The following is a 26,859-nucleotide window of genomic DNA, read 5'->3' as shown; positions in this document are numbered from 1 at the left end:
CCTATTATCCTTCTCATTGTGTCCTGGATCTCCTGGACATTTTGGGTTAGGAGCTTCTTGGTTTTGCATCCTCTCTGGCTTTTTTGTCTATGTTTACAATGTTGTCTTCTGCCCCCGATATTCTCTCTTCCATCTCTTGTAGTCTATTGGAAATGCTTGCTTCTGTGACTCCTGATTTCTTTTGTAGGTGTTCTACCTCTAGGGTTATCTCTTTTAGTGTTTTTTTTTTTTTTTTTTTTATTGTGTCAATTTTTGTTCTAATTTTCTTCTTCCATTCCTTCATCTCTTTGGTTCTGTTTTCCTCTAGTTTTTTTAATTTTTTGAGTGTTTTTCTTGTTTCCTCTTTAAAAGCTTCTGATTTTTTTGGTTTTTTTTTTTCCGTTCTTGTTTAAGGATCTCTATCAGCATCTTGAGGTATGATTTCAGGTCTGCGTCTTATTTTTCTGGAGTGTTTGGCATTCCAAAGTTTGCTGTGATGGGAGAGCTGGGTACTGGTGTTACCAGGTTTTCTTGGTTTCCTTGGGATATATTCTTTCGCTTTCCTCTTGCCATCTTGTTGTCAGTGATATGTTCTTGCCTTTCCCTTGTACCTGGTCTGTGTCCCTGGTTCTCCACTGCTCCAGGTGGCGGATAGTCCGAGCCCTGTTCTGCATGCCAAAGCCGCCGGGTGGCAACAGAAGTCCCAATTCTGGGTTCCTTGTCCCTGGGTCAGGCAGGTTAGTGGAGTGCTTTCCATGTGCACTTGGCAGAGATCTCTCTGCTCCCTGGCTGCCCAGATCCCCTCCTCACCAGTCTTTAAACCTTTGAGAACTGTTGGTCCAGGTGGCAGATCGGCCAAACCCTGTTCTGTGCTCCAAAGTTGCTGAGTGGGAACAGAGTTCCCAATGCTGGGTTCCTGGTCCCTGGATCAGGCAGGGCCTGGCAGTTTTTCAAAGAAAAAAACCTACTGGCAATATTGTGGTGGGATAGATACTAATATAATATTACTGGAAATATCAGTTTGTACCAGAATTCTGGAGAACAATGTTAGAGGTCATCTGCAAACTTTATGTCTATTACAGGACACATATACTTCACTTCTGAACATCTATTCAAAGAACATCATCATATCTAAAACACACCTGCAGATTCATGTGTTTTTCTTACTGTGGCTCTCACAGTAGTTGAGATCATCAACCTAGTACTAATCAAAGATTGGATATTTAACAAATGTGGTGTGCACACACAATGATATGTTATTTCTAGAAATTAGAGGAAATCTAGTTATTAATTTACTAATAAAAAATAAATGTAGTAAACTCCATAGCAAAGAATATTTTTGCAGACATGGTTTAGTTTATCAGAGAAGCCCCCGGGAGTTAGAGTCACATACATTACAATGCTCTTCACTATACTAAAACAATAAGTAACTATTATGGATAAATTTGAATATCCAAAGATAAGACCTAGCACACACTTTTCTTTCATATTAATTTGATAAGAGAAAATATATAATGAATCAAATGTTTCATTTAGGTGTTTTTCAGGAATAAAACTACAAATACACACATACTTAGATGCAAATAATCAAACCAAAGGAATTTAGGCTAGTAAGAATTAGGGTGAACAACTCACAGACTGTATGAAGTTTAAGAAAAGAAAAGAAAAACAGTATGTTTAATCCTTACACACCAAGAGAACTTTGACTAAGTTCAGGGTACATCCTGTTTTACATGTACTTTATGCTCATTGTAAGAAGTAAGATCTTAATGCATACTATCAAACATTTAAAAAAATAGCACTGACAAAAATGTATTTGTATACTTTGAGGCAAAAATGCTTAAAATTTGTACATTTATCTTTGTTTTATAAAATAAAGTTGTTAAAAAAGAATTAGGGTGAAATTGAAAATTATATATCACCCAGCAATTCCCCCTTTGGAGAATTCAAACTAATGGAAGTTCTTTGCTTATTTTAATGAGCTTTCATTCAATTCTGACCTATTATTTATTCTATTGAAATTGTTTCTCAATCTGTTTCTTAGAAATTAAATCTCTTGCCAATTTTGTCAAATTTGATCATTTCTACAAATGAGAGCTTCGCTTATAATTCTGCGTGTCTCTCATTACAACTGGCAAGATTTTAAACATGTAATGAGAAATTAACAAATAGTTGTTACTGTTTTGCTTCAATTCTGTTTCAATACATTGGCAGCTGATGTTTATCAAGGTCCCAAGATGAAAACTTTCTAATAGAGTGGAAAAAGAATATTATAAAAATCTGTACTATATTCTCTGAAGTGATATGTTTATTTTTCCTCTACATTCTAAGATCTTTGTTACCAATGCCATAAAACTTTAAAAAGTTGTATAGTTTTTTTAAGTAACAGTGTAGAGTAATAATTATGTCTTGTGAAAAATTATACCCAAAGTCTATTGAACTCAGTGAATTTCTATAAAGTGATAACAGCTATTTGAAATAGAAGCTATGTAGTTTCTCTTTAAATTTTACAATTTCAATCTCAAATATTTAACTGTACAACATGTACAAATATAGACATGTAGGACTGTAGATTCATTTTCATAAGGTGTGTTGCGAATAATTAATTATGTTTCTGCATCAAATCATTCATAGGCAAACCATATTGAGCAATCGGAATTTTCACTTGAAAATCTGGCAATCACTGTCGTTGACCTCCTCGGTGCAGGGACAGAGACAACGAGCACAACACTGAGATATGCTCTCCTGCTCCTCCTGAAAAACCCACATGTCACAGGTGAGAGAAAAGGTGGTGGACCAGAGTGGTCATGTAAGATGCTGGAAAGATTACACCAGTGTCCTGGATATTGTAATTCTTGGAGCAGTCCCAGTTCTTCATCTTCTGTGCTACTGACCGTAATGAACAGCAGGACATATAAATGGACTCTGGTAAAACAATCAAATGCTGGCCAGTGTCTGGGTTCCCTGGGAGAAATGCTTGAGCCTACATATATAGCCTTGTGGATACATGTCCTTTCTTTTTATTTTTACTTTATTTTATACTTTATGATCCAAGTTTTATCCCCCCACCTCACCCTCCAACTTTCCATATCCCATGCAACCTCTCTGCGCCCATTCCTGTCTTCATGAGGGTGTTGTCACTTCTCCCTCACCCTATAAGTTCGCTAAACTCCCTGAAGCATCCAGTCTCTTGAAGATTAGTTGCATCTTCTGAACCCAGACCTGGTAGTCCTCTGCTGTATATGTGTTGGAGTCCTTATATCAGCTGGTGTGTGGTTCCTGGTTAGTTATCCAGTGTCTGAGAGATCTCAAGGGTCCAGGTTAAATTGAGACTGCTGTTTCTTCTACAGGATTTTCCCACTCCTCAGCTTCTTCCAGTTTTTCTGTAGGTCAACCATAGGGTTCAGCAGCTTTTGTTCATTGGTTGGGGGCAAATATATGTATCTGACTATTTCAGCTGCTCTTTGTGTTTTTCGGCGGGCAGTGATAATAGGTCTCTCTTCATGAGCGCTCCATAGCCTCAGTAATGTTGTTAGGCCTTGGGGCCTCCCCTTGTGCTGGATCCCCATTTGGGCCTATCAATGGACCTTCCTTTCCTTAGGCTCTTCTCTATTTCCATCCCTTCAGTTTCTTCAGGCAGGAACAATTGTGTGTCAAGTTTTGTCTGTAGAATGGCAACCCTGTCCCTCACTTGATGTTCTGTCTTTCTGCTGGAGATGGGCGGTACAGGTTCTCTCTCCCCATTGTAGGCATTTCATTTAGAGTCCTTTCCTTTAAGTCCTGATAGTCTTTCACCTACCATGTCTCTGGTACATTTTGGATTGTCTTCCCAATCACCTACATCCTGGATCACCTGTTTCTGTGGTTTCTGCTGGTACCCAGGTCTTAATTTCTTTTTCCCCACCAATACAAGATCATGTCCGCCTCTACCGTCCCACTTTCCCTCACAGATAATCCCATCTTTCTTCCCTTACAGTTTCTTTCTTCACCCTCACAACTGAAACTGAGATCCTTCATCTCATTGACCTTTTTGGGGTCTGTGAACTGTATCTTGGCTATTCTGTACCTTTTGTTGATAATATCCACTTATTCATGAGAACATAACATGTGTGTCCTTTTATAACTAAAAGAAACATATCCTTTCATTCTAAAAAGTTTCTTTAAAAGTCTGTAGATTCGTTAAAATCTTATGGTCTCCTGTCCTATTTTGAGAAATCTACTTTAGGGTGGGAAAAATAATACTTCACTGAAACATAACCTGAAAACCTAGAATTTTATATTACTAAGATAATGTACATACTGAGAAATATTCAAAATATTTAGATTATCTAGTAATATGTTTCTATTGATGAATATTATTTAGATAATTACATCACACTATAAGTCTACTTTCTTAACCTTCTCGTGGACAATGATTTTTTTATAATTCTACTAATGTTTTCTTTTAAAATGTACTTTAAAACAGATCCAGTGGTTCAGCATAAATGAAATCCATTTTCACTCCGGTGCCTAGTATTTTCTATACAAAATTATAAATGTAATCAAAATTAATATATTTAATATGTGATAACAGTAAGACTTCTCAAATATACTAAAGCAAAATATGATGTTCTAGAAAAAAGAACAGCAAAGATTGAAACTTAAATGTTAGATGAAAACACATGCATTACTAAAAACAAGTTATGGATCTATATCTATAGACCTGTAAAGACTACTGCTTTTCAACAGTAATAAAAGTTTAAGAAGAGATCAGAGTTATAATAGTATGCTCATCTTCCTGACATATTCTTCCTTCTCCCATTCACCAGAGGACTTGCATTTCAGATAAACTGAAATTTTTATCACTTTATTATATATTCTATGAATTTACATTTCAAATGTTATCTCTGTACCCCTCCTCTTGCTTCCATAAAGATGCTCCAACTCCCAACCACGTGCTCCCACCTCAGTGCCTTGTCATTCCCCTACACTGGAAAAATGAGCCTTCACAATCTGTTTTACCTTGTATTGAAAGTCATTTTTTTCTCACAAACTGTATCATGATTAGGGTTTCTCTTCCTTCTACTATTTATTATTCCTCCTTGCCTCCCTCAACATTCACATCTACTTTCTTTCTTCCTCTCATTAGACAACAAAGAGGATTATAAAAAACAATAATAATAAAGTAAAAATATACTAAAATAAAATGTAATAATATTCAATGAAAAGTAACACATCACAACTAGTCAAAACAAACGAAGGTAAAGAGCCCAACAGAAGGCTCAAGAAGCAAAGACCCATTCATTTTCATACCAAGGAAACCCATAAAAACACTAAACTTAAACCATAATATATATTTAAAGGACTTCTTAGAGACCTGTGCTTACTGTTTCACTCTGTATGAGTTTATATGTCTTTTGGCTATATTGATTTCATACAGCCTTGTTTTGTGTGTGTGTGTGTGTGTGTGTGTGTGTGTGTGTGTGTGTGTTCCCAGCTTGGCTCTTACATTGATTGTTTGGAGATTCCCCTGGGACTTCTTTGGCTACTAACTCAATTAGATGTGCTGTAACCCTGATACTGAAAGTTTCATTTGGTGACAAGAGATAAACAGTCTGGTTTATTAATCCCTATTATTTAGAGATTTTTATTTAGGTCATCTTACTATATGTTTTATGTTTATTAAAGAAGTTTCTACTGTAACTCGATTCCATACTAAACTTCAAATGTCCCCTAAATTTAGCTGTCTCTTTCTGTATTCCCTCCCTCAGCCCTCTCTCCCCTCCCTACTTGTTACCTAATTTTCTGTCCACAACCCATAGATAACTGTCTGTATAGTCTGTTCCTTTCTAATCATTTAATTTCTGCATAATCTCTGTATTTCTACAGATTTTAGCGTAGTTATCATTGATTTGACAGCTAATATCCACATATAAGAAAATAACGGCATGTTTGCATTTCTGGGTCTGGATTTCATGGTGATACATTTCTAGTCCCACTAATATACCATCCAAACTATTTCATAATTTTACTTTCTTTTTAATGACTAAGTATTACTTTATTGTGTAAAAAATGTTTCATTTTATAAAAATCTATACTCAGTTTAGGGAATTCTCCTTTGTTTCTAAATTCTGGCTATTATGAATACAGTACTAATGAACATGTTTGTGCATGTGTATCTCTGTAGGATGATGCGCACATTATATGTATGTACAAGAATAGCACAGTTAGATCTTTAAGTGGGCAGACTCTCACCTCCCTTACCTTCCTAAAGTGCAGTCAAAATGATATTCATAGTGCATGGTCAGGTCTGCATTCCCAGTAGCAATGAATCAGTTTTTCCCTTGATCCAATCTTCAACAACATGAGGTGTCACGTTTTCTTTATTGATCTTAAAATTTATTTTCTGTGTTAGATGAAATGTTTATGTAGTTTTGATTGTATTTCCCTGATGGGTTTTGTAAATTTATTTAAGTGCTTCTCTGCCATTTGAGTTTCATTCTTTGAGAATTCTCTGCTTAGATCTGTCCCCCATTTATTATTGGGGCATTTGTTTGCTTGGTATCTTGGTTTTTCAACTATAAAAATATTTGGGGATGTGTTGTTGGTAAGGACCATTTTCCCATTCTGTAACTACTATTTTGTTATAATGTTTGTGTCTTTTGCCATTCAGAAGCTTTTCATTTTTATGAGGATCCAATATTCTACTATTTATGAAGTGAGAATGAGAAAATGTATGTCTGTGTGCACGTAAGTTTAGCATAAATTTCTTCAGATATGTCCATATAGATGATGTAGATTTTACTGCAACTTAATTTTTCATTATCTGAAAATCATAAATGCTGTGCATATGTGGGAAAATAATGAGCAGTCATTTTAAATATATAGATCCATTTTGGAAGCAAACAATTAAAGGTTGAACATTATTATCACTAGTTTGTTGGAATACAAAGGATCTTTCAAATTGTGTATGCATAGCACATGTATATTAATACATACGCATCCATTAGAATGTGATCTTAAAAGAATAAATTTGGATACAAATTTAATATCTGAAATCATTTTGAGCTTTCAGAAATAAGATAGATGAGAAACGTTTAGAGTTAGATATAAGTTTCATATAAGAAACATGTACTGAATATCCTGTTGTAAGTTTGAGTAAGGACGACCAGTTTTTTAATATTTTTATCATGATTTTCTTGGATATTTGTAACTTGTGATTATGAGGTGTTTTTGTCCTAAAAGAAAAAAAAATGTCTCTAAGGGTATGAAAAAAAGTTAAGAGAAGATATGCCACTAAAGCTTGTCCTTGCTTCAATCATTCTATGTGTGTGTGAATGTTTGAATTCCCTAACAGCTACAGACTGTAGATGTATTGATCCATGAACATCAGTTGCTGACAACACTGACCCTTCACCTGCCACCTCTCTCAGTTTACCCTGTGGTGTCAAAGCTGATGTTTACAAGACAGAGACAGAGAGACAGACAGAGACAGACAGAGAGAGACACACACAGAGAGAAAAAGAGAAAGAGGGGATCAACACCCTTCACTTTAAGTAGTTTGTGTAGTTCAGACACCAGCGAGATCACTCAGCAGGCATGATGAGTTAAATTTTAGGACACTTGTTTTTCTAGATCCACGGGAAGGTTAAATGTCACTTGTCCCAAATCAAAAAGCAGTAAGGGAGGCCCTTTTTAACCATTAGAATCTGATATCAGAACCTGAAATGATTCAGACCAAAAAGAGTTAAGGAAGAGACAGGCATACAGGCAGAGATGGATCCAAACCCATATTTGACAGCTTGGGACACTGGCTATGTACTAAGCACAGGAGTGGAGAGAAAACAAAACCTAACACTAATGACTTTAACCAAGGGCTAAAATATGTTGACTATACTGTTTTTGCTTGATATTTCAATTACATATAATTTCTCTGCTGTTATGGCTACAAAATAATGAGTATATGCTGATCTGCCATAATATCTATGTACCTCTTAGTACTGCTTTCATTGCATCCCATAAGTTTGGGTATGTTGTCCTTTCATTTTCATTAAATATAAAAATCCTTAATTTCTTTATTTCTTCTTTAACCATTCTATCTTTGAGTAGAGCATTGTTCAGCTTCCATGTTTATGTGGGCTTTTTGTTGTCTTTGTTGTTATTAAAAACCAGCCTTAGTCCACGCTGATTTAATATGACGCATGAGAGTATTTCAATCTTTTTATATCTCTTAAGGCTTGTTTTGTGACTGACTATATGGTCAATTTTGGAAAATGTTCCATGAGGTGCAGAGAAGAAGGTGTATTCTTTTGGTTTAGAATAAAATGTTCTGAAGATGTCTGTTAATTCCAATTGGTTCATAAATTCTGCTAATTTCACACTATCTTTGTTCCGTTGCTGCTTCCATGATCTGTCCATTGATAAGAGTGGGATGTTGAGGTCTCCCACTATTATTGTGCGTGGTGAAATGTATGTTTTGAGCTTTAGTAGGGTTTCTATGAATATGGGTGCTCTTGTATTTGGAGTATAAATGTTAGGATTGTGAATTTATCCTGATAAATTTTTCCTGTAATTAATAAAATGCATCCTGTTTTATTTTTTTGATAACTTTTGGTTGAAAATCTATTTTATTCAATATTAGAATGGCTACTTCAGCTTATATCATGTGGCCATTTGCTTGGAAGGATTTTTTTTCTCAGCCTTTTTCTCTGAGGTCATGTCTGTCTTTGTCTCTGAGATGAGTTTCCTGTATATAGCAAAATGCTGGATTCTGTTTATGTACTCAGTCTAATAGTCTATGTTTGTTTATTGGGAAATTGAGTGCATTTATGTTAACAGATATTACAGAATAGTGATTGTTGTTTCCTGTTATTTTTGTCGTTAGAGGTAAAATTATTTCTGTGTGTTTTTCTTCTTTTGGTTTTCTTGCTTATCTATTTTCTTGCTTTTTCTAGGGTTTAGTTTCACCCTTATGTTGGGTTTTCATCTATTATCCTTTGTATGGCTGGATTTTTGGTCAGGTACTGTGTAAATTTAGTTTTGTTTTAGAATATCTTGGTCTCTCCATCTATGGTAATTGAGAGTTATGCTGGATATAATAACATGGGCTGGCATTTGTGTTCTCTTAGGGTCTGTATGATGTCTGTCCAGGATCTTTTAGCTTTCATAGTATGTGTTGAGAAGTCAGATATAATTTTGATTGATCTGCCTTTATATGTTACATGTCCTATTACCCTTCCTGCTTTTAGTATTCATTCTTTGTTTTGAACATTTGGTGTTTTGACTATTATGTGTTGGGAAGAATTTTTTTCTGGTCCAATCTATTTGGAGTAGGTAGGCTCCATGTATGCTCATAGTCATCTCTTTCTTAAGGCTCACAGAGTTTTCTTCTATGATTTTGTTGAAGATATTTACTGTGCCTTTTAGTTGTTATTCTTCGCCCTCTTTTAAATCTATTATTCTTAGGTTTGTTCTTCTCATTGTGTTCTGGATCTCCTGAACATTTGGGGTTAGGAGGTTTTTGGTTTTTGCATGTTCTCTTACTGCTTTTTCTATGTTTTCTATGTTGTCTGCAGTCCCTGGAATTCTCCCCCTCTTCCATATTTTGTAGTCTGTTGCTGATTCTAGTATCTGTGACTCACGATTTCTTTTTCAGGTTTTCTATATCTAAGGTTGTTTCTTCTTATGTTTTCTTTATTTTTTCTATTTCTGTTTTTAATTTCATCATCTGTTTGGCTTTGTTTGTCTGTAATTCTTTGAGTGATTTCTCCTGGTTCTCCTCTAATTGTTTAAGAGAGTTATTCACATGCTTCTCTAAGCTCTCCATCATCATCATGAAGTATGATTTCAAGTGTAAGTCTTGTTTTTCTGGTGTGTTTGGCAATCTACTACTTGCTGTGATGAAAGAGCTGGGTTCTACTATTGCCAGGTTTCCTTGGTTTCCATTGCTAAAGTTCTTTTGCTTTCCTCTTGCCATCTTGTTATCTGTGATTATAGGTGATCTTGTTGTCACTGACTGGTGCCTGCCTCTCTTGTAGATCTGAGGGCCTGTGGGCTCAGGAAGAAAATTGCTTCTGAGTGTTCAGCTTTTTCTGAGAAAGCAGTGAGTTCTGATGGCAGTGAATCAGTTTTGTCTTTGTGGGCTCAGGTGTGGGAGCTCTTGTGAGGCTGTTCTGGGAGTACATCCCTCTGCCCACAGGTCCTGAGCCCTACTGACAGAGACCTGCCTCTTTCTCCAGGACGAAAAGGACCCTTTTCCAGAGAGTACAGTACTTTCTGCTCTCTGAGAACTCCCAATGTGACCTCTCTGGGCCAATATACCTGGCTCACCACTGGTCCAGGTGTAAAATCCCCTGTGGAGCTAATCAAGCACTGTCTTTCCTGGGCAGATCTCAAGACTGGGTGACAGAAGCCAGGCCTCCACTGTGGGTCAGAAAAGACCTCTTTTCATAGAACACAGCACTCTCTGAGTCTGAGAACTCCCAGAACAACCTCACCAGACTTCTGCACCAGACTCTCTGCTAGCCAAGATAAAAAAGAGCCTGTGTGTCTGGTCCACATGCACTGCCTTTCCAGGCAGATACTGATTTCTGCTGACAGAAGTCCGGCCCTCACTGTGGACCAAAATGGACCAATTTTAACAAGCCCCATAAAGCACATTCTGTGCTCTGGGTATGTACAACCTCACTGGACCTGTGTTTCAGGCTCACTGCTGGTCCGGGTTGAAAAGAGCCTGTAAATCTCCACATTTATAATTCTTTTGGAACACATAGAGTGAGCTGTGTATGGACTGACATTATGACAAACATGTCACTTTTTCCTCATTTCCCTGCTTTTTACTATGACCAACCAGCTAAAGTCCAAGAAGAGATTTACCGTGTGGTTGGCAGACACCGCAGCCCCTGCATGCAGGACAGGATCCACATGCCCTACACAGATGCCATGATTCACGAGGTTCAGAGATTCATCAACTTGAACCCCAACAGCCTGCCCCATGCTGTGACCTGTGATATTAAATTTAGGAACTACCTCATTCCAAAGGTAAGCTTGTTTCCTTACTGCACCTCTGTGGTCTTGATGCTCCCAGGATCACAGTGTGGTACCAGTCCTCTGATATATTTGTGCATTCCTTCATGATCCAGAGGGAAGCTCTGCTGCAGGCACAAATACACCTTATATCTACATTTCCATATTTGTTCAGCCTTCCAAACACTATTTTGCACAGCTTAGATATGTCTGTGTGAATATTTCCAATATGTTATCAGTTTTCCAAGTCTTTTCTGAAATTTTTATTATTGTGAGAAAAAAATCTCCAAATTTCAAAAAAAAATCATATCCTGAATTCTTCAATTTATCAATGTCCTTCCTTTATATATTAGGGATGTTTATTTTCCCTATGCCATGTTTGTTTTCCATGAAGCAGCCCACAAATACCTTCTTACAGTTTTCATGTATGAAGAATATCTTTCTGTTATTATTTATCCATTTTGTCTCTCTACTTAATGAAAACAATTATTTATTTATTTGGTTGATTTTATATCTATCTCAAGGTAAATTTATTGCTTTTAATGATATGCATGTAAATGTATGTGGATTTTGAAGGTGTTGTGTGAGCCAATCCTTTTCTATGTAGTTACTGTATCCTGTGTTTTAGTTTCCCTTCATTGTGATGAATTGTGAAGAGTTATGTGCAGACCTGCTTCCAATGGGCATGGCTTGTGTTATTTCTCATTAGGATGAAGGAACATAATTTTAACATCTCCCTATCAAATTTGATGGTTTAGAAATACAGAGTCATGTTGATCAGATGAACATTTTTAGTCTGATTTATTTAAGGGAATAAGAGACACTTTATTTTGGAACCATAAATATATGAATACATGTCTTCATTTTGATATATTTATTCACAAGTTTTTACATTATTTTCAAAATTGTTCTCTGCAGTATTTTAATGGTTCTATGCAATGTTTGCTTTTTAACCACTGACTATATATGTTAGAAACATGTATGTACATTGGATATTTTCTGTCACCAATCCCCTATGGGTATACTTTTATGCAAAAAAATGCTTAAAATTTGTACATTTATCTTTGTTTTTTTTTAATAAATTTCTTCAATAAAAAAGAACATTTTATCAGCACAGAGTTTTGGTGGCAACCCTCCCCAAAAAGAAATCTCTGTCCATACTTTTTTCTTCCTCAAAGGTGTTAGAATTTTGATACTAAAATAAAGCTGTCTGTTTAAAGCTAATATAAAATTGTTTCCTGATGTGGTTCTGTTTTTATTATTTAATTTTTTTGGTTACTTAGTATTATTTCCAAAACAATGAAAAACTTCTGATTATGTAGTAATACAGATACCACATGAAAAATGACAAATTTTTATAAAGATAACTCTATTCAGAAAGAGTTCAATGCTATTTCCTCGACAGTCTCATATTTTTCAGTAGTTAGGATAAAATGACACTGGTAGTGTTCTAGTTACCAATTTCATGTGAAGATAATGGAACTAACTTGCCAAGTGGCAATGGGTCTTGCTGTGTAGTGCCAGGTTTGGTTTAAGTGTTAAGATACCAGTTTTCTCTCTTGAGCCAAATGATGTTTTCTTAAGATATTGTTTTTACTTATTACAGTTGAGATCTATTGCTAATATTAAAAACTTTTTTTCAACTTTATTTTTAAAAAACAGAAATACACATGCAGATTTTAAAGCATTTTTGCATAAAACTATGTGGATATATTTTTGTCAGTACTTAATTTTTTAAAGGTTTGATAGTATGCATTGAAATCTTACTAGTTACAATGAGCATAAAGTACATGTAAACAAAATGTAACATGGAAAATGTCAAAGTTTTCTTGGTGTGTAAAGATTAAACATAATGATAAAGTTATTTTTTTCTAAGAAGGACTGAGTCTTACATTTTTGTCATTTCTATTTTTTTTTTTTTTGAGCTTCATTTAGTCTGTGAGTTGTTTCTTGAAGATTCAGAGCTTTCTGAGGCGAGTATCCAATTATCAGTGACTGCATATTATATCTACTCTTTTGTGACTGGGTGACCTCACTCAGGATAATATTCTCTAGAAGCATCCATTTACCTAGGAATTTCATAAAGTCATTGTTTCTAATAGCTAAGTAGTACTCCATCGTGTAAATATACCACAATCTCTGTATCCATTCATATTCTGAAGGACATCTGGGTTCTTTCCAGCTTCTGGCTATTTTAAATAAACCTACTATGAACCCTCTCAGAGTGGGGTACACCTAGACCTTAAATCATCAATAATTCGGGATTGCCAATCTTTTTTTATATTTATGCCCTTAGACCTATCTAACAAGAAAATTAGAATGAAAAAAAAAGATAATGATTTATCTCAAGATAGATTTCATGATTTAGGAGTCTAGCATGAGGCTAGTGTTGCATCAGCTAAACTTAACACCCTTCATACTGCTGTTGGCTCATGATATGATTCCAAATATGATAGCATACCTCTACTCAGGCATGTAGCCCTGCCTTTAAATTCCTACCATATAAATACAGAAATAGATGATGAATAAGTAGATGTTTTGCATGAGGCAAACGTACTTCTGTATGCTTCCTAATACACTCAAAGAATGAACTATACCACTTAGAACACTTGATGAATTATTTCTTTTGAAGTTTGATTTATTTGAGGAGTATGGAGACAGATATAATGACATAGAATAGTCAATGTTAAGAGTAATAAGAGTCTAATCTGTAGAAAGAGGAAAGAAACTCAGAAATTTTAATTTCAAGAACTCATGTGAAATGTCACTGAAACACACTGGCCTCAGACTCCTTCCTATGCCTCTCCCTAGTTCGTACATTGAAATGTCACTGCTGTTCTTTGTACTTATCAACTTCTAAAAAGCAGAAGGTGAATTAAGTTATTTTTCTACATACTTCAGCTCTAGGAATTTTTATAACTTGGTTTCCTTTTGTGTGTTGTTCCAGGGAACAACAGTAATAACATCACTGACATCAGTGCTGCATGACAGTAAGGAGTTCCCCAACCCAGAGACGTTTGACCCTGGACACTTTCTAGATGCTAGTGGAAATTTTAAGAAAAGTAACTACTTCATGCCTTTCTCGACAGGTAATAGAAACTCAGTTCTATGGTTTCAGTGACATGAAAATCTGTGGAGACTTAACAGTGGCTCTGAATTGTGGGTAGAGTTGCAGTTTAAGCATGATCAGCAGCATGCCTATCCACTTCTCAGTGTTAATCCTAGAATGCAACCTTCATTTACAATTTACTCTCTCACCATAGAAATGATGAAATATATCTGAATTTAAATTTATGTTTCTATTGCTGTGTCTCTCACCTCAATGCTGTTAGGCAATAACAAGTCTCTAAAATATAGAAAATCATCACCAAAGAGCCTCAAGTACACTTGGTAATTACATGAATAACTACTACTTGTTACATTGCTAATGGACAGGACTATGAGAAAATCTCTCAGACTTCTGGATTATTGCGAATATATTAGAAAATATCTTGCTGAAACCTTAATTTTTACAAAATATATTACTGTTTTAATAATTGGCTTCCTTGTTGTTACACATGGATAATAGAGAATTATAAGAAAAAACTACATATCAATAAGGAAACATTACATCAGGACATTTCTATGTGGTTTGAATCCTGAAAAATGAAAGATCATTATTGTGTGAGGGAGATGTTGTATTTGTGCCAGGATGTCCTGCAATGATCGCTGAGAACCCTGATCTTCTTTGTTCAATCTGAGAGTAATGAATATTGAGTATAAATTTGCAGTGTATGGACTAACTTTGGATATGTACCTTCTTTTCTTGGATTTGATTTTGGTAGTAAACACAGGATCATTTTTCTTCAGTCTTCCAGGTAGTTTTATTATAAATGTGAACAGTCATACCTTGCTAAAAAGTATTGTTAGCAATGTAATTCTCAAGATCATATGTTATCTAGAAAACAAATTTGTTCTGTTTGACTGTCGAGTTGTCCTTTCAGCTAGCCATTCATCTAACCACATATACAATGACTCAGCATTCATTCATCAAGTCTTGTATCATACAGTGTTTTGCACATTTAAGAATAAGAGATAGTAATCTTGTTTTACTGTTTTTGTTTTTGTTTTTCTTATTTTGGGTTTTTATGGGTTTTTTTGTTTGTTTGTTTGTTTGTTTGTTTTTGTAGGAAAACGAGTTTGTGCTGGAGAAGGCCTGGCCCGCATGGAGTTGTTTCTATTCCTGACAACCATTTTACAGAACTTTAAAGTGAAATCTCTTGTTCACCCAAAAGACATTGATACAACCCCAGTGGTGAATGGACTTGCCTCTGTGCCACCCACTTACCAGCTTTGCTTCATTCCTCTCTAAATAGATCAGAATTTCTGGGCCCTGTGGTATTATTTTCTGCAATCCCCTTCTCCTTTTCATTCACCTCCTTCCTTCTATCTTCCATTATGGCTCAGAGAACCCTCTTCTCTCAAGATCCAGCAAACACATGCAGTTTCCAGATGTTTAGCACAAATTCCCTTTTACTTTCTCCTTTATATAACAGGTGTATGATCCCTTATGCTTATGTGTATCCATTCCTAATTTGAAATAAAGCTTTACCTTAAAATAATAATTATCATAAAAAAATTCCTAGTCTTTTTGCATATTCTCAGTAATAATTATACTTTATTTGTATAACTGTTCTCAGATTTGCTTACAATTTAGGTAAGAAAATATTATCCTAATACATTTTTCTGGTTCACATCAAAAGAAACATAGAAAATGCAAGGGGAATTGATAGGTATAAATATTTTTATAGCAACTGGTAGACTTTAATATTTAACAAAAAATTAAGTCCATGTACACAGTAAAAATATAGGAAATTTCATGCAGACATGAAGCCTCCAATTCAACTTTTCTGGTGACATTTAGAATGTGAATTACATATAAAATCTTATACACTTTACAGTTCCCACATATGATCATTTCATACTGTGAGTTCTGTAGCCTCTCTGTATATTTCATATGCCCTATCTTGCTAATTGATTAGAACCAAAATCTTAACCTCAAAAAATGTAAATTTAAAAACAACAAGCATCTGCCACCCAGAACGGCAGCTCATAAAGGCTGAACAATTGATGAGTAGGAGACCTAGGCTGCCAGGGAGTAGAGAGATCCCTGTGGAGTGCACACAGAAAGTGCAACACCTGCCTTGCCCTGCCGGATCCAGCGACTGGGAACAGAACTTTGTAACTTCTGTTTCCACCTGGTGGCGACTTCAGGGCACAGAACACGGCTCGGCCCATCTGCCACCCGGAACGGCAGTTCGTAAAGGCTGAACAATTGGTGAGTAGGAGACCTAGGCTGCCAGGGAGCAGAGAGATCCCTGCGGAGTGCACACAGAAACTGCAACCCCTGCCTTGCCCTGCCTGATCAGTGACCAGGAACAGAACCTTGGAACTTCTGTGCCCACCCGGCAACTCTGAGGCATAGAACAGGGCTCAGCCCATCTGCCACCTGGACCAGTGGAGAAGGAGGGACACAGACCAGATACAAGGGGAAGGCAAGAACATATCACTGACAACAAAAAATGGCAAGAAAAGCTAAAGAGTATATCCCAAGGACACCAAGACAATCTAGCAACACAAGAACACAGCTCTCCCATAACAGCAAACATCAGAATGCCAAACACTCCAGAAAAAGAAGACACAGACCTAAAAGCATACCTCAAGATGCTGATAGAGATAATTAAACAAGAACGGGATGAAAAGCAAAAAGATTCAGAAGCTTTTAAAGAAAAAACAAGGAAAACACTTAAAGAACTCAAAGAACAACAGGAAAACACAACCAAAAAGGTGAAGTAATAAAAGAGAGAACTTAAAACGGAAATTGATACAATAAAGAAAACACTAAAAGAGATAACCCTAGATGTAGAACACCTAAAAAAGAAATCAGGAGTCACAGAAGCAAGCATTTCCAATAGATTACAAGAGATAGAAGAGAGAATCTCGGGGGCAGAAGACAACATTGCAAACATAGACAAAACAGCCAGAGAAGATGCAAAAAACAAAAAGCTCCTAACCCAAAATGTCCAGGAAATTCAGGACACAATGAGAAGACCGAACCTAAGGATAATAGGAATAGAAGAAGAAGAAGAGTATCAACTAAAAGGCACAGTAAATATCATCAACAAAATCATAGAAGAAAACTTCCCTACCCTCAAGAATGAGATGACCACGAGCATAAAAGAAGCCTTCAGAACTCCAAATAGATTGGACCAGAAAAAAAATACACCCAGACACATAATAGTAAAAACATCAAGTGCCCAAAGCAAAGAAAGAACACTAAAGGCAGCAAGGGAAAAAGGTCAGGTAACATATAAAGGAAGACCAATCAGACTCACACCCGATTTCTCAACAGAGACTATGAAAGCTAGAAGAGTCTGGACAGACATCCTGCACACCCTAAAAGAGCACAAATGCCAGCCCAAGCTGCTATACCCAGCAAAACTATCAATCACCATCGATGGAGAGACGAAGATATTTCAAGACAAATCAAAATTTACACATTATCTGACCAGAAACCCAGCACTACAACAAATTATAGGTGGAAAACCCAATACAATGAGGGAAAATACAGCCTAGTAAAAACAAGAAAACCCCTAAACAAGAAAACTAAAAGAAGAAAAAGACACAGACACAACTCAACCCACTAAGCAATAATGGCAGGAAACAGAAACAACTATTCCTTCATATCTATTAACATAAATGGACTCAACTCCCCAATAAAGAGACATAGGCTATCAGACTGGATACATAAACAAAATCCAGCCTTTTGCTGCATACAGGAAACTCATCTCAGAAACAAAGACAGACACTATCTCAGAGTAATAGAATGGGAAAAAACTTGCATGCATACAGACCTGAGAAGCAAACTGGAGTGGTTATTCTAATATCGAATAAAGTAAATTTCCAACCAAAAGTTATCAAAAAAGATAAGGAAGTACACTTTTTACTCATTACCGGGGAAATCGGTCAGGAGGAACTCTCGTTCCTTAACATATATGCTCCAAAAAAAAAGGACCCACATTCATAAAAGAAACCCTACTAAATCTCAAAAAATACATTTCACCCCACACAATAATAGTGGGAGTTTTAATACCCCACTCACACCAATGGACAGATCATGGAAACAGAAACTGAACAAGGACACTGCAAAACTAGCAGAGACTTTGAACCAACTAGAATTAATAGATATATACAGAACATATCATCCTAAAGTAAAAGAATACACCTTCTTCTCAGCACCCCATGGCACCTTCTCGAAAATTGACCACATAATTGGACCCAAAACGAGCCTCAATCCATATAAAAAGATTAAAATACTCCCATGCATCCTCTCAGATCACCATGGTCTATGGCTGGTCTTTAACAACAACAAAGACAACAAAAAGTCCACATACACATAGAAACTAAACAACGCTCTGTTAAACAATAGAAGGGTCAAAGAAGAAATAAAGAGAGAAAGTAAGGATTTTCTAGAATTCAACGAAAACGAAAACACAACATACCCAAACTTCTGGGATGCAATGAAAGCAGTACTGAGAGGAAAACTCATGGCCCTAAGTTTTTCCAAAAAGAAAATGAAGAGAGCTTACATCAGCAACCTGACAGCAAAGCTAAAAGCCCTTGAACAAAAGGAAGCAGATATACCCAAAAAGAGTAGACGGCAAGAAATAATCTAAATTAGGGCAGAAATAGACCAAATAGAAACAAAAAGAACCATTGAAAAAAATTAACAAAACCAAGAGTTGGTTCTTTGAGAAAATCAACAAGATTGATAAACCCGTAGCCAGACTAACTAGAGGGCAAAGAGAGGGTATACAAATCAACAAAATCAGAAAGGAGAGTAGTGACATAAAAACTGAAAATGAGGAAATTCAAGAAATCATCAGATCCTACTACAAAAACTTATACTCCACAAAATTGGAACATCTGGAGGAGATGAATGAATCCCTAGACAGATACAAGATCCTAAAGTTAATCCAGGACAAAGTAAACCATCTAAATAACCCTATAAAACCTAAAGAAATAGAAGAAGTCAGCAAAAGCCTCCTAACCAAAAAAAGCTCAGGTCCAGACCGGTTCTGTGCAGAATTTTATCAGATATTTATTGGGGATATAACACCAATACTCTCCAAACTATTCCAACAGGTAGAATCAGATAGAATACTACCAAACTCCTTTTTTGAGGCTACAATTACCCTCGTACCTAAACCACACCATGACCCTACAAGGAAAGAGAACTTCAGACCAATCTCACTTATGAACATTGATGCAAAAATACTCAACAAGATCCTTGCAAACCGAATCCAAGAACACATCAAAATGATCATTCATCATGACCAAGTAGGCTTCATCCCTAGGATGCATGGATGGTTTAATATAAAAAAATCCATCAATGTAATCCATTATATAAACAAACTCAAAGAACAAAACCACATGGTCATCTCACTAGATGCTGAGAAAGCATTTGACAAAATCCAACACCCCTTCATGTTAAAAGTCCTGGAAAGAACAGGAATCCAAGGTCCATACTTAAACATAATAAAAACCATATACAGCAAATTAACAGCCAACATCAAACTTAATGGTGAGAAACTTGAAGCAATCCCACTAAAATCAGGGACTCGACAAGGCTGCCCACTCTCCACGTACCTATTCAACATGGTACTGGAAGTCCTGGCTGGAGCAATTAGACAGCAAAAGTAGATCAAAGGGATACAAATCGGAAACGAAGAGATAAAAACGTCACTTTTTGCCGATGACATGATAGTGTACTTGACTGACCCCAAAAATTCCACCAGAGAACTCCTACAGCTGATAAACAAGTTCAGCAAAGTGGCTGGATACAAAATTAACTCAAACAAATCAGTAGCCTTCCTATACTCAAAGGACAAACATGTGGAGAAAGAAATTAGGGAAAAGGGACCCTTCACAATGATCACAAAAACTATGAAATACCTTGGTGTGACTCTAACTAAGCAAGTGAAGGACCTGTACAACAAGAACTTCAAACCTCTAAAGAAAGAAATTGAGGAGCATCTGAGAAAATGGAACGATCTCCCATGCTCATGGATTGGAAAGATCAACATTTTAAAAATGGCTATCCTACCAAAAGCAATCTACAGATTCAATGCAATCCCAATCAAAATTCCAACCCAGTTCTTCATGGAATTGGAAAGATCAATGTGCAATTTCATATGGAATAACAAAAGACCTAGAATAGAGAAATCCATCCTCAACAACAAAAAAAAAAAAAAGTTTGTGGGAATCACTTTCCCTTACCTCAAGCTATATTACAAGGCAATTGTGCTGAAAACTGCATGGTACTGGTACAGAAATAGGCATGTGGATAAATGGAATAGAATAGAAGATCCAGAAATGAGCCCTCATGTATATGGTCACCTGATTTTTGACAAAGGAGCCATAAACATTAAATGGAAAAAGGACAGCCTATTCAACAAATTGTGCTGGTCCAACTGGCACTCAGCATGCAAAAGAATGAAAATAGACCCTTTCTTATCTTCTTGTACAAAGCTCAAGTGTAAGTGGATCAAAGATCTCCACATTAAACCAGATACACTGAAACTATTAGATGAGAAACTAGGGAAAACCTTAGAACACATAGGCACAGGAGAAAATTTTCTGAACAAAACACCAATGGCTCAAGCTCTAATGTCAAAGATTAACAAATGGGACTTAATGAAATTGCAAAGTTTCTGTAAGGCTAAGGACATTGTCAAGAAAACAAATCGGCAACCAACAGAATGGGAAAAGATCTTTAGCAACACCACATCAGATAGAGGCCTAATATCCAAGGTATACAAAGAACTCAAAAAGCTAGACAACAGAGAATCAAACAACCCTATTAAAAAATGGGGTACAGAGCTAAACAAAACGTTCTCAACTGAGGAACATTGAATGGCTGAGAAACATCTGAGGAAGTGCTCGACATCCTTAGCCATCAGGGAATTGCAAGTCAAAACAACCCTGAGATTCCACCTCACTCCAGTCATATTGGCCAAGATTCAAAACTCAGATGACAGCAGATGCTGGCAAGGTTGCGGAGAAAGAGGAACACTTCTCCACTGTTGGTGGGGTTGCAAACTAATACAACCACTCTGGAAATCTGTCTGGCGATACCTCAGAAAATTGGATATAGTACTACCTGAAGACCCAGCTACTCCACTTCTGGGCATATACCCCACAGACACTTTAATACACACAAAGATATATGTACCACAATGTTCATAGCAGCTCTATTTATAATAGCCAGAAGCTGGAAAGAACCCAGATGTCCTTCAGAAGATGAACTGATACAAAAATTGTGGTACATTTACACAATGGAATACTACTCAGCCACCAGAAACAATGACTTAACCAAATTCTTAAGAAAATGGCTGCATCTAGAGAATATCATCCTTAGTGAGATAACCCAGTCACAAAAGAACAAACATAATATGCAGTCACTGATAGTGGGATGCTAACCCAAGAGGCTTGCACTCCCCCAGAAACAACTCACAGACTGTGTGAAGTCCAAGAAATAAAAAAAAAATATTTACACAACAAGAAATCTTTGACTATTGCCATGTTACATTTTGTTTTACATGTACTTTATGCTCATTGTAACTATTAAGTTTTCAATGCATACTATCAAAGCTTTAAAAAAAATCAAGTACTGACTAAAAAATATATTCATATAGTTTTATGTAAAAATTATTTTAAAATCTGAAAAAAAGTACTGACTAAAATTCATTGTATAATTTTAAGCAAAAAATGCTTAAAATCTGTACATTTATCTTTGTTTTGTAAAATAAAGTTGTTAAAAAATAAAAAATATAAAATAAAAACAACAAGCACATGACCACCTTATAAAAATGAGAACATTTGTGTACAGCACTAATCTAAGAAAAAAATTTTAAATTTCAAGACTTTCACACTTCAATAGCTAGACCTAAATATAAAAAATACAAAATTAAATTCCTTCAGGGACACTTCTTTTATTGATTTATACCATATCTTCAAGTTTAGAATATATTAACTTCAAAAGCCAGAAGAGAGAAAGTGATGCAAATTTATAAGAAATATTTTTAAAATATTCGTGATATGAAAAAAAAAATAAATGAAATAACGGATTTCAGAGTTAAGTAAAATACATAATTTAGAGATGTCAGTAATAATATTAAAGAGTAAAACATAACAGAAAAAAATACCCTTAGGTAACAAACCCACTGGTGTCAGTCTGTTCTTACTTTTGTTAAAAATAAACAAACAAAAAAAAAAAAAAAAAACAACTCAATGAACAAAAGCATTCCTAAATACAACTAAAAGCATGCATTCCTTGCCGTTCACTGGATGTCTTTTAAAATACATTTTTTAGGTTAGTTTTTTCCCTTTAAAAAAATAATTGAGAGATTTTTCCCCCTTGTACATAGTAATAAGAATTTCCACCAAATGAAAGTAGTGAGCAATGGAAGAACAAGAAATGATATTAAAGAAAACCAAACTATGGATTTACATACCCGGCAAAATAAAATTTGCTCTGTGGAGCCATGTACTGCATAATGGAAGGACAGATGACAAAATTTCATACTGTGTAGAGCTCCCCTAACTAGAAAGATGCCAGAGCCTATAGACTCTGAACCTAAGCAATACGAAGGCTCAAAGACAGACAGTAAGGTTCCTGTCAAAGCATGGCAACGAGCAGTCAGTCACAGTACATGTTAAATCCATCTGATCCAGAGGTCTCAGAGGTCACACATTTGTAAAACACTCAGCAAGAACTTTCTTGTACAAGTTAAAATACCACCCACCTCTGCGTTCCTGGCTAATGGAAATGGAGTAACAAACTTTAAAACTAACAAGGAAAACTAAAACTCCCACTGAACAAGCCTCCCTAGAGGTAGAAATTAAAGCAGCATGCACTGTCTCAATTCCAACTCTATTAGGGAACAAAATTAGTTTTAATCTGAAATTCCATGAATGGCTGCTGCCTAGGATACTGAATACACAGACCACAGGAATTAATTTTTCCCTGAATTTCATACTCAGAACGTCTCCCATTCTTCTATTATAATTTTCACTAGAATACATGTTAACTAAAAAGTGCTTGCTTTCATAAGTCACATAAGTCACTTTATAAAGACATCATTGTAAATACCACACTGACAAGCTTTGTAATTTCTAATTCAAAATTATGTATTCAGATGGGCAGATTTTATTCTTATTTTACCAGTTTCTTAACACTGCTTTTAAAAAAGAAACTTTTGGGCCTCCAAATATTTATATTTATACATTCCAAAGGGATCCAGGAATATAAGTTTCAGTTTAATACAAGACTTTCTCTATTACTGTAGTTCATGAATTTTAACCTCTGATAAAACTGACTTAGCATTTCATACATGACATGTTTGATGCTTTCTAAATGCAGCTGAGCTAAAAAAAAACTAATTTGAATGATGAAAGAATAGTTTCAAATTCTCTTAGTATACTTTACTTAGGTCCAATGAGAACAAAAGTTCCAGTTCCAGATGCTGAATGACAGAAGATCCTTTCAGAGTAGCACAGGCAGTGCTAACGCAGCAAGCAGAGCACTGCAGACTTCAGTACCAGTCATTACGTAAGATGGCAGACTTGCAATAGCTTCATGAAAACTAGTTTGTTTCTTTTCTTAAAGAAAGAAAATTCTGGGCTTCAAAAAATAAAGTACTTGAAGATAGTTCCTCCATTAGATATCTGCAAGGGAGATATTTTCTTTATATATATTGTGTGTTATAAATTTGCATGGTATAGTATATTTCTGAAAAAAGCAATAGACATCATTAAGAAAATAGACACTATTTTTAAATTTTGTTAGGAATAAGAAGGCACCACTGATTTGAGGTTGTGTCCTGCTGTCATTGACAGTTGACTGTGAGTTGTTTATTTTAGCACTTACTCTTATTAAATGTTCTTCTGGGTAATACCACTATTGTGGTTTCCGGACCACAAACAAAACACATTCATAGTAGTATTTCATCATAGAGAGATCATTCACAGTATATGTTGACAATACAGATTCTTTTTCCACCTCTAGCTGGAATCCATACTGCAGAACAACGTTTTTAATATCCTCATAGCTCAATTCTATAGACAGTTCATTTGCCAGATTTTCAAAACGGTATAGTAGAGGACCAAGATTTATCCAAATTCCACCTGCCTTGAGTATTCTCCTTATCGTATCAATATAATCAATTACATTGTGAGCTGTGTCTATGAAGAAACAGGTGGCAATACAGTCCCAGGTATTGCATTCCGAGTAAATCTCCTGAAAGTCTCCTGCTGTCATTGAAAAGTTCGAACCAGGAGGAAGACTGTGGGGGTCAACATCAGGGAAAAAAATGGGTCGAATCTGATCAGCTGATCTCCGATTATTGCTAAACTGATGGATCCAGGAATAAAGTTTGTATTTGTCAACTTCAGAACATCTGTTGAGTACAAAGTTGGAAGAAAAGAGCATAAAAAAACTCCATTCATTTCCTTGACAAGCATAACCTAGCATAGATATTTCCCAGGCCAGTCTTCCTAGTCCAGCACCAGGTACCAGAATATTTACTTTAGAAGGATCCCATCTCTCTTTTGGAAAATTTTTGATAATCTCTTTAATGATTGGCTTATAGCAGGCATCCCTTTCTGCTTTCCCCGTTTCACTCCAGTCTCTTACAAACTGTTTCAGTGTAGATTTTAACTTATTCATGTCAAATGTAGATGCTGGCATAATCTTTCCATTGGCGTCTTCTCCATATTCCTTATTTTCAAACATATGTATGCAATCATTCACAATGGTCAGCAGTATTTCCTGATTGTGGTCAATGCATTTCCAGACCTTGTCCAAGTGAAGAGGGAACTGAGGAAGCAGTTTCTGCTGGTTATCTGGAAGTGATCGAAACTGTCTTTCCGTCCTGTTCACTCGTTCGTGCATACTGGTGCCATAGTAGCGGAACGCGTTGATGACCTTCCAAAAGTGCTCGCGCTCCAGCCGCTCCTCATCCTAGGTGTGTGGGGGGGGGGGGGGGAGCGGCAGGCGCGGCCGAGCCCAAACGCCCGACGGAGAACTGCACCTCCACCTCCTCCCCGCTCCCGCCATCCTGGGCCGGCTGAGACGCGGGCGGAGCGCGCCATCCTCGCTGCATCGCCACCACGGCCCACGGCGTGACCCGCCTGCGCTTCACCGCTCCCGAGTGCGTGGTGGCAGACGGCGGCCGGGCCTCCTCTAGACGGCGCCCGCCCTGGCCAAGGTCCCCGCTCGCGGCACGCCCCGCCCCCGCCGCCCTCAGGCCTCCATTCCCGCTGTGCTCCGCCAGAGTTTTGGGGACCCGCGCCCGATAGGTATAAATATTGTTTGCTAAAGTGCTATTGTGCAAACGAAGAACTGGATACAATCTCTAGCATATTTACCAATTATATATATATATATATGCTAGACATTGTATTTATCAAATGTTATAAAAACTATAAGGAACGATTACTTTATACCCATCAAAATAATCTAGCAAAATGAATTCTCCATTCTGAACATATTCACTCCAAATGCAAGGGCAACTACATTCACAAAAGAAACTTTACTTATGCTCAAAGCACACATTGAACCTAACACAATAATAGTGGTAGGCATTGACACTCCACTCTCAGTAAAGAACAGATCATGGAAACAAAAACTAAACAGGGACACAGTAAAAACTAACAGAAATTATGAACCAAATGGATGTAGCACATATATCCAGAATATTTTGTCCTAAAACAAAAGGACATACATTCTTGTCAGCATTTCATGGTACATTCACCTAAATTGATAATATAGTTATAATATAGTTGGACATATAAGAGGCCTAAACAGATATAAGGAGATTGAAATATTCCTATGAATCTTATCAGATCATCATGGACTAAGGCTGGTCTTTAATAACAACAACAGAAAGCCCACATATACCTGGAAGCTAAACAAATCTACTCAATGATAACTTGGTCATAGAAAACAAATCATGGACAAAAATGCAGGTAGGGTTGAAGACACCTATAAAGAAGAGAGATCAATCTTCCTCATTTTTTTTATTGTTTCTTTCACTTTCTGTTTCTTCCTTCTTTTCTGGGTTCTTGGTAGAGGTTCTTTGGTGGAAACGTCGAATGGAATCCAGATTGGGGTTTCTATATTCTGTTGAATAACACATGCATATCATCATCCCGGGGTGATAACACATCTGGCTCTTTTCAAATGCCTGTCAAAAAATTTTTCCACATACTAAAGGAGTAACAATCTATTGCAGATGATCCCAATTCTTTTGCATGGGAGTAAACTCTTTGTCATCTGAATTAATAGTAAATAAAGCCTGGCTTAACAATTGATGAGGTGAATAGTAATTACCACTAGATTTTAATCTTTGCAGTTGTACCTTATTATGTTGATGAGTTCTCTCTATGATAGCCTGACCCTGGGGTTGTATAGAATTCCCATTGTGTGTTCTATACACCACTGAATGCAAAACATTGAAAAAGTTTGAGAAGTGTAAGTTAGAGCATGAACAATCTTAATACACTTGGAACACATAACAAGGAGAAGCATATGCTAAGATGTTGAATGGCATCTTTCACAGCCTCACCCGTTCATGCAAAGCCCATAACCACATAAGAATAAGTATCAACTCGGAACATCCGCCAGCAGGAAGAGCAGATATCCAGACAGACAGGACTGGCTAGAACCGGGTGAGAACAGATTCCAACTAGCCAGGGAGCAGAGAGATCTCAGCAGAGCACTCGAAAAGTGTGTGCCCACTAGGCTTGATCCACGGATCCAGGAACCCGGCAGTG

General features: G+C 36.5%; 2 protein-coding genes across 6 annotated transcripts in view; one reads left to right on the top strand and one right to left on the bottom strand.

Annotated features, from left to right (window-relative positions):
• Positions 1–15,334, top strand: part of LOC308417120 (cytochrome P450 2C29) — a gene marked incomplete at both ends in the record, with an annotated part of 338,086 nt that extends 322,752 nt beyond the window's left edge. For 4 of the 5 annotated variants that reach the window (XM_080912240.1, XM_080912243.1, XM_080912245.1 and 1 more), the window contains 4 exons: positions 2,614–2,755; positions 10,811–10,998; positions 13,931–14,072; positions 15,153–15,334. In XM_080912240.1, the coding sequence (XP_080768366.1) occupies positions 2,614–2,755; positions 10,811–10,998; positions 13,931–14,072; positions 15,153–15,334 (654 nt within the window). The remainder of the gene's footprint in view (positions 1–2,613; positions 2,756–10,810; positions 10,999–13,930; positions 14,073–15,152) is intronic. The other variant, XM_080912241.1, reaches the window with a different exon arrangement.
• An 8,644-nt stretch (positions 15,335–23,978) lies between these two features.
• LOC308417129 (carnosine N-methyltransferase-like) lies at positions 23,979–25,187 on the bottom strand (the record flags this gene model as incomplete). The annotated part of the gene is given in 2 exon segments (XM_080912256.1): positions 23,979–25,045; positions 25,047–25,187. Coding segments are annotated over 2 exon segments (1,203 nt in total). The 3' UTR covers positions 23,979–23,983.
• Positions 25,188–26,859: the final 1,672 nt, after the last annotated feature.

The sequence above is a fragment of the Micromys minutus genome (assembly GCF_963924665.1).
Source record: "Micromys minutus genome assembly, chromosome: 2".
In the NCBI taxonomy this organism is placed as follows: domain Eukaryota; kingdom Metazoa; phylum Chordata; class Mammalia; order Rodentia; family Muridae; genus Micromys; species Micromys minutus.
Note: the sequence above shows the minus strand (reverse complement) of the source record. Positions and strands in the feature narration are given on the sequence as shown.